This window comes from Colius striatus, chromosome 9 (assembly GCF_028858725.1).
Source record: "Colius striatus isolate bColStr4 chromosome 9, bColStr4.1.hap1, whole genome shotgun sequence".
Classification (NCBI taxonomy): domain Eukaryota; kingdom Metazoa; phylum Chordata; class Aves; order Coliiformes; family Coliidae; genus Colius; species Colius striatus.
Window position 1 is genome coordinate 32,618,572 of NC_084767.1, and position 14,122 is coordinate 32,632,693.

The 14,122-nt window shown below is 39.8% G+C and overlaps 1 protein-coding gene across 9 annotated transcripts in view; it reads right to left on the minus strand.

The window, feature by feature from the left end:
- Window positions 1-37: 37 nt before the first annotated feature.
- Window positions 38-14,122, minus strand: part of ANKRD44 (ankyrin repeat domain 44) — a 145,173-nt gene continuing 131,088 nt past the window's right edge. For 4 of the 9 annotated variants that reach the window (XM_062002229.1, XM_062002228.1, XM_062002227.1 and 1 more), the window contains exons 24-28: window positions 13,428-13,573; window positions 12,498-12,580; window positions 11,302-11,384; window positions 6,703-6,794; window positions 4,221-4,746 (exon numbers count right to left, since the gene is read on the minus strand). In XM_062002229.1, the coding sequence (XP_061858213.1) occupies window positions 4,481-4,746; window positions 6,703-6,794; window positions 11,302-11,384; window positions 12,498-12,580; window positions 13,428-13,573 (670 nt within the window). In that variant the 3' untranslated portion in view covers window positions 4,221-4,480. The other 5 variants (XM_062002233.1, XM_062002232.1, XM_062002230.1 and 2 more) reach the window with 3 other exon arrangements.

The following is a 14,122-nucleotide window of genomic DNA, read 5'->3' on the forward strand; positions in this document are numbered from 1 at the left end:
AGAAACAAATTACTCACAGTTTTCCAACAGTACTTGTACCATTTTTATTTGCAAAAATAACCATCTGAATGCATTGCAATAGTAGTTTACAGTTAGGGTTCTTCATTATATTAATACAGCAAAAAGTTACTAAACTGTGCTTGAGAAGACTCAGGTTGAATTCCAAGTCATTCACGGCATTAAGTCTTTTTCCTCATTTCATACATTTACCAAAATCCTTGAATTTCAATTTACAAAAGCAAACAATATCGACAAAACCCTACTGAGACCATCAAACAATATATTGTTTATTACAAATGTTATGCAAAATATAACACTGGAACCAGATTTGTATCACCATGGTTTGTAAAGATATATTGCACGTGCTAAAGCATAAAATATAAGACAAAACCTGCAAAACATAAGATATTTGCTTTAATATGTAGATCACTGCATAAGAAACGCATAAAATTACATTTTATACACACACTCAGATTGTCACTAGTTTAAAACGCCCTTTCCTATAACACTGACCTAAGGTTTACTTTTTGTGTAATAAGAAAGCATTTTCAGCACTGCAAAAATTATACGTTATTCCTACAGAAATTTAGCATATTCATTTTCATTTCAATGCAGGTAGAACACATGAAAAAAACCCCACTTTCTACATTCAAAGAAGGTCTGAAATGAAAATTTACTGGTAATGTATTGCTTTTGTAACACTCAAATGAAAACAAAAAGATGAGTTTCACAAACTGTTTCCATAATACACAAATATAAAAAGGCACTCTAATATTTCTTACATGACTAAGAATAAAAATCACAATTTTTTTTTTTTAAATCATCCTCAAGATACACAACCGAGCTTCTCAACAGTACAATGGATAAACAATTAATTTCTTGTGTTTGTTCTAATTCAATAATCTGGCAGTTGTTTCCTGCTTAAAAGTACCAAACACATTATGGTGCCCTTTTAGTAGCGATAAACAGAAATCCCCTGAGCTATTTCACAGCAATTTCAGGCAGTCCGGAGGCTGGAACTCAGTTTTTATGACACAGATTTAGGAGCCCACCCTGCTGTGGATTCCACCTGCAGCTGTGGTTAAAATACAGGAGGAACTGATCCTGCTGACACACCTAGGCAGACAGCCACCCCTCCCCAAACCCCCTGCGCTTGGTGCAGACACACAAGTTGTCCACGTACTGTGAACTGCAGTATCCAGGGTTAAGTGCAACAATTACATATGATTAACTCTGCTCTTGTTAAAAGTCCACAGAAAGGCAAAGTGATTATTTACAAGAGTAAAATTATTCCCATGCTTAAATACCTGCCTTAAATTACAAATTTATTTCTACATGTCATGAATTGTATTACAGAACAATGCACTAGCATACCAAAAATAAAGGGATTCTGTTAAGTCATGTGAGATGTGGGATGGGCCAATACTGAGTACTTCCAAGTGTTCTGCTCATGACAGTTTTCTTCCCACATACAACATACTCCAAACATGACTTTCAGAATGCCCTTAAGATGCTAACAAGTCATACATTTCTGTGATTTTTGGAATACTACATACTTAACATTGTTGCTAGTTTAACAGAAAAGTTTAATTGGTAAAGTTTCCATTTGGCTTCTAGAAGGACCCACATAAATTCAGTAACCACCTATGTTTCTACATTGTCTACATTGCTAAGAGGCAGCAATTGTTGCACTACAAAATTACCAGAGTTGTGAGGTATTGCAAATAGACAGAAATATTTTCAGTAACTCTGTATAGAAGAAAGTAAAAATACTGCTCTTTTTTTTTTTCTTAAACAGCTGCTTAAAATAATATAACATCCTCTTTGTAAAGAGCACTGGTTTTCTCCTAATGAAGCAACTTCATGTAGGATAGTGTAACTTCTCGTATTTCAGGATGAGACTTAGCACTAATCCAGCCAAAAAGCCTACCTACATCTCTGGTTAAACTAAGATTAAAAGGCTGATCCTGCTGTTAGACAGGAGGCAGCCATTTCCCATTTGCTTGTTTATTTTCCATGTCATCATTCCACATTTCAAAAAAAAGCAAAATTTGAGATTTTTATTTCTGAACAGACACCACTGAAAACTAACAACTGACCTCTCCTCTCATTTTCAGTGCTTAAAGTAAGCTGGTTATTGCTATACTGCAACTTTTAAAAGCAAAAGCATTGAGAAAAATAATTCTTAAAAATGTTAATCTGTGCTATTTCTGAGGAGAAAACCAGAGTTTCAGGTGCTCTGTCATTCTACTGTAGAAAATACAGAGTTGAGGGAAAAGAAATGTTCACCTTTAGAGATGGTATCCCTTGTGATATTTTTTGGAAACTCTGGAAATTTGTTCAAGGAAACAATATTTCATTTTAGCACAGAAAAATAAGCTTAGTATATAAATATTTTTCCTAATTAAAGAACTTGAATCTGCCAATAGATTTTTAACAATTCAGTGGAACATAGCTAACAATGAAACTAAACCAAAAAATCCTTTTCATTTGCCCTGCCAAAAGCGTGCACCGAGGAAGCTCGTCTTACCCTCCCAGCACAGATGTGGGCCTGCCGACAGCCTGAGCATGACTCATAGAAGCTTTAACACGTTGATTCTGTGCTATACTGCCTTTCCTCCTCTTTACTGTAGCTGTACAGTCTTCTCCCACCTGCTCATGAGGTGAGACTGGATTCCTTTCTTATGCTTTTGAATTAGGGCAGATGTTTTGCTTTCTGCATTTTACCAGAAAAGCCAGTGGACTTACTCTTTGCATTCCACACAGGAAGATGAGCAGTCTCCCAAAGTGCATCAGCCCTTCCTTTTTCTACTCAGGCCATCAGTATTGCCTAGATTCACATTTCATTTTGCATCATGCCAAACTTTATGCACAAATGCTAACTAGGAGAACAAGACACAGTTATTTTTCCTGGGCATTTGTTTCATTTCAAATACACGTAAACACATTTACAAAAGTATAGGAACATATAGGAAAAAAAAGCAACCTGTGGTCAATACATCATCACTTACAAATGTCAACGTGAAACCTGCGTCATAAAATATAAAATTCACTGAAGACTACTCATTACCTCAAAAGTTTCCATTTTTATGGTTTTAAAAAACTTCTTCATTATGTCACTCACATTTGAAGAAAAAATAAAAGTAATAAAGTCTTCCATTTTATTACTGAAGCATTTTGGTCCTCTTGGTACTGCTGGTTAGTTCATCATAGCTTTTTTATTTTGTTTGGTTTTGTTTACAAAGTCTCATTATTCCTTTTATACATCTGTTGCAGATGAGGGTCGTGGTCCATTTGACCTGGAAACTTTGGCAGAAGGAGTAAACATATTCACAAAGTTGACATTGTTTTAAAAGCTGGTGACAGTAGGCTTTTCTTAGCATCTATCTCTGATTCCCTGCACCATATACTGCTGTGTTGTCTGGTGTTTGGTATTTCAACTTTTGGTGTTGTGCTTTTGTAGCTTTACCTTTGCTCTGTTAGTCCAAACTCTGGCAAAAGTATTTTAAAATTTGATACTGTTTACAGTAAAAATAAGTTATTTAAGCAAAGAAAAGGAAATAATCCACTTGAGTTGGCTGGCAACTCATAAACTTTTAAATATGCCTTTGTCTACACCTGATTTTTTTCCTCCTTTTTTTTTTCCTGGTATTAGATTTATGGTTAATGGCTCAGGTGACAGAAACATCTAATGACCTTAATTCTGTAGTGCAAATAAACCAAACATGGTTGTGCTGAATGGAAAAAAAATAAGGGCCAGGTGATTTTTGTTTCACACAAATGGTTTCACGGCATTTTCTCCACAGGAAAATATAGTGAGACAAGTAGAATTTGGCCTGAAGAGTTCGTAACTGTATTTTTCTAATTGCTTGCTGCAACTAAGAACTGTAAAAAGTGCCTTCTGTATGTTTAAGTGCTTAATACATGCAGAATGTAAAGGTTTCATTCTCTGTAAAAAAGTAATACAGGCAGTTTTAAGATTTACAACTTCACCTTTGGTTTGTGTAAAAACAGTTTATCTAATTAACAGACCCCCTGGAAGCAGGAAACACACAAACATAAGACAGAGGTGATGCTTGAATCTATGAAGGCTACACTGGAAATATGTTTGTGTACTAAAGGTACAGCTAAAACATACAAGAACAGTTCCCTGTTTATTTGTACTGTCAAAAAGAAAAAACGCCATTTTCTTTTTTTCTACTTAAAATGAGAGGTAGAGACTTTCCACAGGGGCACTTAGAGCCTAAAGAAAACATCAGGAAGCTGAAAAGCCGCAGAATATGAATGGGAATATGTTCCAGTAAATCCTTCTAACTTACTTATTTAAAGGCTTGAGTCTCATCAACACTACAAGTCTTTTGATACCTAATTGTCAAGAATAATAGTTAAGAATATAGCCATGGGTTTTGAGCTGTTTAAAAAGACAAAACTAACTCTGAAATGAAATAATAACAAAAAAGAGGTTCTGAATACCACAAAGTCAAAATGTTTCCGAATCCGAATCATTTTCATTGTACCCATCCTCTGTTCCTATGTTATTACTCAAGGGCTTATTGTAAGAGTTAATGCTACCCATACTGGAGCCATCGCAGAGATGTGTCCTGCCCAAATTGCCTTTTTTAACACAAACGAAGTTGAAAGCCGTCATTGAACTGGAAGGAGAAAAAGGCATCATGGTAGCCAAAATGAGTGCCAGGCAGTCAGCCACGTCTTTGTTAGGAGCACAAGCCAGGGCTGGCGTATGACCTGGGCACAAATGCAGACAAGGCAATGGTTAGTACGAAGGGTACTGAGAATGGCACTGAGCGTTCCTCAAATACATCTCTAGAGGACGTCAGAAGCGGGAGATGTATGTTCAGTTATAGACATGCCAGGCAACAGGGGTATGTTATGTAAATTAGACATGCTGGGAAAATACAGGCTTTGTGGAGCATTTAAATCACTGTGACCACAAAAAGCGCTATTTTTTTTTTAAAATCAGGCAGCAAACAGACTTCACAATATGAATCAAAAGCACTTGCTAAACACAGTTCTACAGCACAGACGGTGTAATGAATACAGAACGCGGGGAGTACAGCAACAGGGACAGAAACTGGCTTCAGCTTCTGTGTGTATGAACAAGTCTCATTCTGAGAACAAGGGCTTTCATTAGAACATAAAAGATATTAGTTTAAAAATATTTTGAAGTAATAAGCAGATGATTTTAAAGACTAATCAGTTGGTATCTACTCAGGTCTGAAAGCAGTTTATTTAGGAATTAAATAATAGAAGAATCATGCTGGTGCATGTGATACATGTAGAGCAGGCATGACGACGCGGATGTCTAGTTACCCAAATTTACATTATGTTAGAAGAATAATGACTGTGTTCAGAAAGCATGGCACATACTTTAAATACTAAGTTAATATTATACAGATGTCAGTAGTACTCCAGCACTTTCCAACAAATTCTCCTTTACCAATTCTTTTGCAAATGGCTAAATCTTAAGTGCTCCAGCAGTAGTAATCTGAGGCAATGAGCACCACTGATGTCCTGCTTTGCCAAGTAAGCCGAGATGAGTTTGGTAGACAAACGTGAGTACAGTTCTGCAGCTAACTACCCGCATTTAAGCACCTACTGCTGTGAATGCATACCCTCAGTAGAATTTCTTCTTCCACTGAGTTGCAAGTATGAATATTCTTTAGAGTTGTACTTGCACTAAGATTGTACTTAAACTGCATATGCAGTTGTTCCTGGAAAAATTAAACTTAATTTTGATTCATTACATAGATGCAAATTAGTTGGATCTGTATGTACATTTTTAATGATAAAAACTGCAATTAGAAGCTAGTGTCATTCATTTTTCCATCTCCTATCTCTGAAGTAAGATTAGTCCAGATGACTTCAGTAGAACTCATTCATGCAAATATATCTAGGTACCATTTGGTTAATAACAAATACCACTCAGTTCTTTTCCTCTCTAGATCTCAAATGTCTTGCTATGGGTATTATTACTACTTTACAGATCTAGGAAGATGAAGGTACCTAATTGTTACATTAAGGCCAAGAAGTCAGTATTGTAAGAAAGACCAGCTTATTTCAAGAAGACATTTTTGAAAACACTAGTTAGAGAAACACAGCTGTCTATGGGCTTTTTAATATTTAGGAAAGGACTTCATTGAGATCTGAAACAGAATTATCAGATTTCTTAACTCGTCATGTATTTTACTAGGTAGCAGTAATTTACTTCCATCTTAGATTAGGTCAGACAATTGTTGAGCACAAACTTTGATCTCAGAATGAGCTAGGACACAATCAAACATATGCGGATGGTTCTCTTCCTACCCATTCAAACATGCGCTGATTGAATGCATAATCCTTAATCCTTCTGCAAGGCGTCAGAATTATCCGGTGCCACTTGCATGTTTAGGAAATTCAAGTTACCACTGCACTCAAGCATTTAAAAAGACTAGCTGTTGACAGTACATGCAAAATGAACAGTAAAAGGGACGGCTGTGATGTTTAGAATACATTTTTTTATTTAAAAAAAAAAAAGATTTTTTTTCTTTTTTAATAGGTACTCACACAGCTCATTGTCTGTTCTTGGAAGGGTAAAAGCATCAGTGATGTCTATCATCAGCTTTTAAGTCTATTGCTTTGCATCTGTTGTAAAATTACCTGTTTGGTCCTACTGAAGAGTGTAAAAATGTATCATTTACTTACCATTTTCATCTACTGCTAGGACACATGCCCCTTTGGCTAGCAACTCTTCAACCACCATCTTTAAGCCATTTCGTGCAGCAATGTGGAGAGGCCTACAAAAACATAACAACTGAATTCAAATTCAGTTTCAAAAAGACTTTTTTTTAAAAGTTAGGTGATCCTTAAAGCATACTGAAGGAGAGCAATTTCCTTCTTTGGAGCATTACAATTATATTATAGACACTAAATTATACTAATACATACTACAATTATATGAAACTAATTGTCATTTTCCATGTGAAGCTTGTGGAAACATATGCACATGTGAAGCGTATGTGCAAGACAGATATAATTACCTTTACATACACAAAGATTGCTTAATACTTTCCAGTCTAAAAGCTTTTTCCAGAAAGCTCTCACTTTTCCACTGTTTGCAGCACACAATCGACATTTAAAAGGAAAATAAATCTAATACCGAAGTCATGCCTTTGTTCCATCCTTCATTCTGTCCATTCAAAATAATGGTATTGCCTTTTTATCCCAGAACTCTCGATTGCTAACCTCTGTTACTGCACAGCAGCTAGAAATTAAATATAACAACTGGTTTGCTGGGCAGCTAGTGGGACAGGAAAAACAATTTTGTATTGGTAGGGGAAAAAGTGGGTTAAGATTGAATGAATTCTTCTGCAAGCAAGAGATGATCTGCCACTTGAACAACTCATGGTTGAATCTTCTACTGTGGGATTCCCCCATAACAGTTGCAGCTGGAGTAAGAATACAGATGGTTCTAACTCTGCTGATAATGTATAGTATGAATGGAGCTGCTCATAATACCACCATAAGTCTAAACACATTATTTAGATTTAAGGTGAAGCTCAAAAAGCTAAGAAATGCTAGATTCACATGATTAATAGACATTTGTATATAGTCTTCAATCTGTGAATTGGATAAGGAATTGCGAGAGGTGTGCTGCCTGCTGGAAGCCAAGGTCTGTGATTTGGCTGAGAAAGTGCCATGGCTCATCAGGGACACAGGCCACTATCCCCTACTCCTCTTCCATGTGGAGATGAATGATGGAAAGAGACATGATAGCTGCAGAATCAAAAAGGATTTTAAAACCTTGGGGGAGTAAGTGAAGGGTAGGGGGGGCACAGGTTATTTTCTCTTCCATCCTGTCCACCAGAGTTAAAGGGGAAGTCACTCATGCAAAAATCAGGCAAGTTAACTCCTAGCTACTAGGTTGATGCTGGCAGGAAGGTTTTGGATTTTATGACAATGGATCCTTCTTTGGGGACTATAACTTGATAGGACAGCATGGAATTCATCTTTCCCATAAGGGCAGTGGAATATTTGGGAATAGGCTAGCCATCTTGACAAAGAGGGCTTTAAACTGAAGGACTTGGAAGGTGAGGGGAGAAGTAACATAGAACAAGCCATCCCGTCTATCAGGGAAACAGGGCAGGGCAGGAAACCTGCCCCTCATCTGCACACCACATTGTGATGCAGAAGATTGGCCACTCTGAGGGAGAGCCAAACCAGGGAGGAACCACGTGCATCCGTCCAGGGAAACCTGTGTGTTTGAGTAAGCCCCTCTGTTGCCTCTACTCCGATGCATGTACCCTGGGGAATAAACAGGAGGAACTGAAGATGTGAGTACAGATGCGGGGCTATGACTTCACTGCAGTCACAGAGACATGGTGGGACAGCTTACATGACTGGAGCACAGCTATAGAGGGCTATGGATTGTTTAGGAAGGACAGGCTGACAAGGTGAGGAGGTGGAGTTGCTCTCTATGTGAGGGAGCAATTAATGTGTATTGAGCTCTGCCTGGGTGGGGTTGAGGGATAGGTTGAGTCCTTTGGGTGAAAATTAATGGGAAGGGTGATATTGTTGTAGGAATTTGCTACAGGCCACCTCATCAGGAGGAGGAAGTGGATGAGACCTACAAACAGCTGAGTTGTCTCACAGTCACAATCCCTGGTCCTCATGGGGGACTTCAGCCACCCTGATATTTGCTGGGATAGCCACACAGCCAAGCACACACAGTCCAGGAGGTTCCTACAGATTGTTGATGACAATTTCCTGTCACAGGTGACTGAGGAACCAATGAGGAGGGGTGTGCTGCTGGACCTGTGCTGACAAATAAGGAGGGTCTGGTTGGGGATGTGAAGGTGGGAAGCAACTTTGGTTGCAGCGATCATGAGATGATAGACTTCAAGATCCTATGTGGAAGAGGCAGGACACAAAGCAGGACCGTGACTCTGGATTTCAGGTGAGCTGACTTTGGCCTCTTCAAAGACCTGTTTGGACGGATCTCATGGGATAAGATCCCAGAGGGTAGAAGTGCCCAAGAGAGCTGGTCAATCTTCAAGCACCACTTCCTTCAAGCCCAGGACTAGTGTGTCCCCACATGTAGGAAAGCAAGAAAAGGAGGCAGGAGGCCTCCATGGATGAGCAAGGATCTGCTGGGACAACTAAGGGAAAAAGCAGCCATCTATGAGAGGTGGAAACAAGGCCTGATTTCTTAGAAGAGTATAGGAACTTTGCCAGAGCTTGCAGGGGTGCAACCAGGAAGACTAAATCCCTTCTAGAATTAAACCTGGCCAGGAAAGTTAAGGAAAGTAATAAGGCGTTTTTCAGGTACATCAGCAGCAAAAGGAAGATTAGAGGGAATGTGGGCCCGCTTCTGAACACAGAGAGTGCCCTGGTGACCGAGGATGCAGAGAAGGCTCAACTACTTAATGTCTTCTTTGCTTCGGTCTTTACAGCCAACGCTGCCCCTCAGGAAGCCCAGTCCAGCAAGGATAACAGGATGACCAGGACAGCAGAGGTCTTGCCCTGGGTGGAAGAGGAAGAGGTTAAAGACTTGTTGGCCAAGCTTAAGGCTCATAAGTCAATAGGGCCTGATGGGGTGCATCCTAGAGTGCTGAGAGAGCCGGCTGATGTGATTGTTAAGCCTCTCTCCATCATTTTTGAACATTCATGGAGGAGAGGTGAGGTGCCTGAGGACTGGAGAAAGGCCAGTGTCACTCCAGTCTTCAAAAAGGGCACAAAGGACAACCCAGGAAACTACAGGCCGGTCAGCCTCACCTCCATCCCTGGAAAGGTGATGGAACAACTCATCCTGAATGTTGTCACTAAACATATGAAGGAAAAGATGGTTATCAGTGGGAGTCAACATGGATTCACCAAGGGGAAATCTGTTTGGCCAACCTGATAGCCTTCTACGAAGGCATAACCGGCTGGCTAGATGAGGGGAGAGCAGCGGATGTCATCTACCTTGACTTCAGCAAGGCTTTTGACACTGTTTCCCATAACATCCTAATCAGAAAGCTCAAGCAGTGTGGCTTGGATGAGTGGATGGTGAGGTGGACTGAGAACTGGCTGAATGACAGAACCCAGAAGGTGGTGATCAATGGCACAGAATCGAGTTGGAAGCCTGTGGCCAGTGGAGTTCCACAGGGATCAGTTCTGGGGCCAGTCTTGTTCAACATCTTCATCAACGACCTGGATGAGGGGACAGAGCGTACCCTCAGCAAGTTCACTGATGACACCAAACTGGGAGGACTGGCTGATTCCCCAGAAGGCTGTGGTGCCATTCAGCGGAATCTCAACCGTCTTGAGAGTTGGGCAGAGAGGAACCTCATGAGGTTCAACAAGGACAAGTGCAGAGTCCTGCATCTGGAAAGGAACAACCCCATGCACCAGTGATGGCTGAGGATTAACCTGCTGGAGAGTAGCACTGTTGAGAGGGACCTCAGAGTCTTGGCTGACAGTAAACTATACATGAGCCAGCAATGTGTCTGTGTGGCTATGAAGGCCAATGGCATCCTGGGATGGCCAGCAGGTCAAGGGAGGTTCTTCTTCCCCTCTACTCTGCCCTGCTGAGACCTCATCTGGAGTCCTGTGTCCAGTTCTGGGCTCCCCAGCTCAAGAGGTACAGGGAACTTCTGGAGAGAGTCCACTGCAGGGCCACCAAGATGATCAGGGGACTGCAGCATCCTCCTTATGAGGAAAGGCTGCAGGACCTGGGGCTGTTTAATCTAGATGTGATTGCAGAGGGATCTCATTAATAAGTGGATACCAGGAGGTTGGGACATTCCTTTTTTCTATTGTATCTAGTGACAGGACAAAGAGTAAAAGCTTAAGCTGGAACACAAAAAGTTCCATTTAAACATACAAAAACTGTTTCACTGTGAGGGTGACGGAGCCCTGGCATATGCAGCCCAGGGAGAGTGTGGAGTCTCCTTCCTTGGAGGTCTTCCAGAGACGCCTGGGCATGTTCCTATGCGACCTGATCTAGGTGGACCTGCTTGAGCAGGGAGGTTGGACTACATGCTCTCTAAAGGTCCCTTCCAACCCCTACTGTTCTAAAATTCTATGAATCTATGATAAATGACCTAACAGATTTTTTATACCACACCATGTATAGAATTGGCATCAAAGGAATCAAAATTAAAAGTGAAAATACAATACAAATTTGGTCTTTTCAAGGGCAAGCACTCAAAAAATCAGAAATTAAGTTTTCTGTTCTATAAAGATCTGAGATGTGAATTTGAAATGCTAAATTCGAATCTTCTGGTAAATCAGCTGAACTTGAGAGGATCAGCCTATACTTACGTCTGCAACGCATTATTTTTTGCGTTAATAAGGCTCTGCTCTTGTATCTTGTCAAGAATTAACAAGGCACATTTTTCGTGACCCTGTAGTTGGGGAAAAAAAACCAAACTGTATTAATTTGCTGAACAGTTCGAAACTGAGGCAAAAGAAGTGTTATGTAGAAAAGCAGAAATACAAAAAACCCACTACTTAGTTTATCACAGAGTGTAGTAGGTGAACTGTAGGAGCCTTAAAATACAATTTTCAAACTGCCACTGCTAGGATGCTTAGCACATTTAGAAATGTAGACCGTCATCTGCCTTTCAACTCTCCCTTCATCATGCATGAATTCAACTCTGCAGCTTTCAGAGAAAACTGCTGTTTCTCTTGAGGAACATTCAATGGATTATTTATTAGAACTACATAGTAACATTGAAAGACATGGGTTAATCTCAGAAACGAATAGCATCCTTTCTGGATCTTTTCTGTATAAGCTACTACAAAATCCCTCAGCTCTGACAATGAAATTTTGGAAATAATACAGATCTGGGCCTTATTTCTGACACAGCAAGCCACAGGTGGCGAGCCTATAGCCCTGGCAAGTGAACAGCTGCCTGAAGGACCTTAGAGGTCAGCGAGGCTCATGTGTCTGCAGAAAATGAAGTAACACTACCCACTGGAATCCAATCTGTGGACAGGAACAAAAGAAAAGGCCAAGGCCAGAGAACACCATGGACATTTTTTCTTGTACAAACAGCAGTGGAAATTCGAATTAAGTGGAAGAAAGGGTGGAAAAAGACACCACCAATCTAACCAAACTCTTGGGTTTTACCGTGACTGTTAAGGAAAAATTTTGGGTTCCTCAACAGAAATTGGAGAGTAGGAAAAATGATTTTTTTTTCCCTTTGCCACTGAATCTATGTTAAGCTATTTACAGTAAGATTATTTGGTAAAATCTTAAAAGGTTTTGCATTACTTCTTTTGGTGTCACCTCCTTACACTTCAGCTGTTGTAAGAGGCATCCATTACAAAATTTTGAAACAAACTTGGAAAAATAGAACAATGAGACTTGAAACAATTGACTGGAGACTTGGAACAATGTTCCTTTCCTTACTACAAGTTTGACCACCTAATTTCCATTGCAGAAAAAAACTTAGGAACATAAACACATACAGACAGACTGTAACAAGAACAGAAACACGAGATCTTGAGCTTACTTTACTGCTAGCCAAGTGCAAAGGTGTATTCAACTCCTTATCTTTTAATGTCAGGTCAGCCTTGGCAATGTTCACCAAAAAGTCTGAGGTATAGAATAGAAATCAAGGAACAAAGTCAATGGGTGGACGAACATGTAAAAAGAGGGAAAAAAAATCACTATTTTTCAATAAATGTATGCATACATGCTAATCAATGAAGCCTTTATGTGATGTAAGCTTTATGAACATGAAGTGAAAATAATAAATGAGACTAATCTCGTGCCATTAATCAGCAAGCAAAAGCAGAGCTAATAGCTCATTCCCTGTGCCCCAAACTATCAAATATATATTCATCTTAATTTATGAGCATCTCCATTTGCAGATCAGCAAGCTCTGCCCAAATCACCTTCTACTGAGAACAACTGCAGATCCTGCTCTCAGAGGACTAAATGGATATAAAGAAACTAGGGTGCAGTCTGTGCTGTTGAAGCTAGAGAAAAAGGAATACTGCTAAGCCAACATGACCCTAATCTGTATGTCTATAGTATGTCTAGGCTGAGAAAGGCAGCTGCTGGTGGCTGCCATTTCAAGACAGGACTTCCTTTAATAGAGTGGAAAAAAAGGTTACACAATCTTTGTCACACATGGACTTTTACTGCTTCATAAAATGAAAGAAGCAAACAGGAGAATAGAATTACTGCTTGCCTCATGCTCTGTACAGTGTGCTCATAAAAGGAAGTAAGATTCAAGTTTATTTTACACAAAGACTGCTGAGGAACGATGACTGAGAAGAAAAAGGCATTTTTTACAGATGTAAAGGTAGCTTCTTACAGACATCCACTTAGTTTGTTTTCCTTACTTACTTTTCGCATGAAAAAAAATTACTTATTGGGACTAGTATTGGCAGGAGCATTCACCTTTCAAGACAAACAGAGGCAAGGACATACTAACCTACAGCACCTACATGACCGTTTTGAGCTGCCATCATGAGAGGTGTTTTCCCTGCATGATCCACAGCATTCACTTGTGCGCTGTGGCTCAGGAGGAGCCGGAGGCACTCCATGTGATCTGCAAAGGCTGCCGCGTGAAGCGGTGTTCTGTAGGGAAAAGAACACGGTCATAGCTGTTGCTAAAAAGTGACAGTATTCCTGTTTACTTACCTTCCCAAGGACTTGAGAATGCAAGACAATTCTAATTATTTTTTTTTTCCTTTGAGACTTTGAGTTGTCCCCAGGGAAGCAATACAGTAGCAGCATCTGAAGTAAGTAGTTTTTACAGTCTCTGTCCTGGTGCAACATAAACTTTTTAAAAAGGCAAGTGGAAGGTGGGTATGACACTGTGGAGAATTTCAGATTAGCAGCATATTTCTTTTAACAGAGCATACTGTGTAATATGAGAAGCAGTACAATCCATTGTTCTTATACATCTGATTTTATTTTTTTTTAACAAGGCTAAGGTGGGGAGAACTATCAGAAAAGAACAGATCCATTATTTTAAGTTACAGTGAGAGATGCTGCAGCAAAAAGCTAAATAACAGCATTACTCTAAAAGGCAGAAGGAATTCAATCCACCTTGAGAGTTAGCTGTTTCCACTAGAATTCCTTCGCTGTCTCCCTATGGCATTTTGGGTTCTGAAATGCGACTCA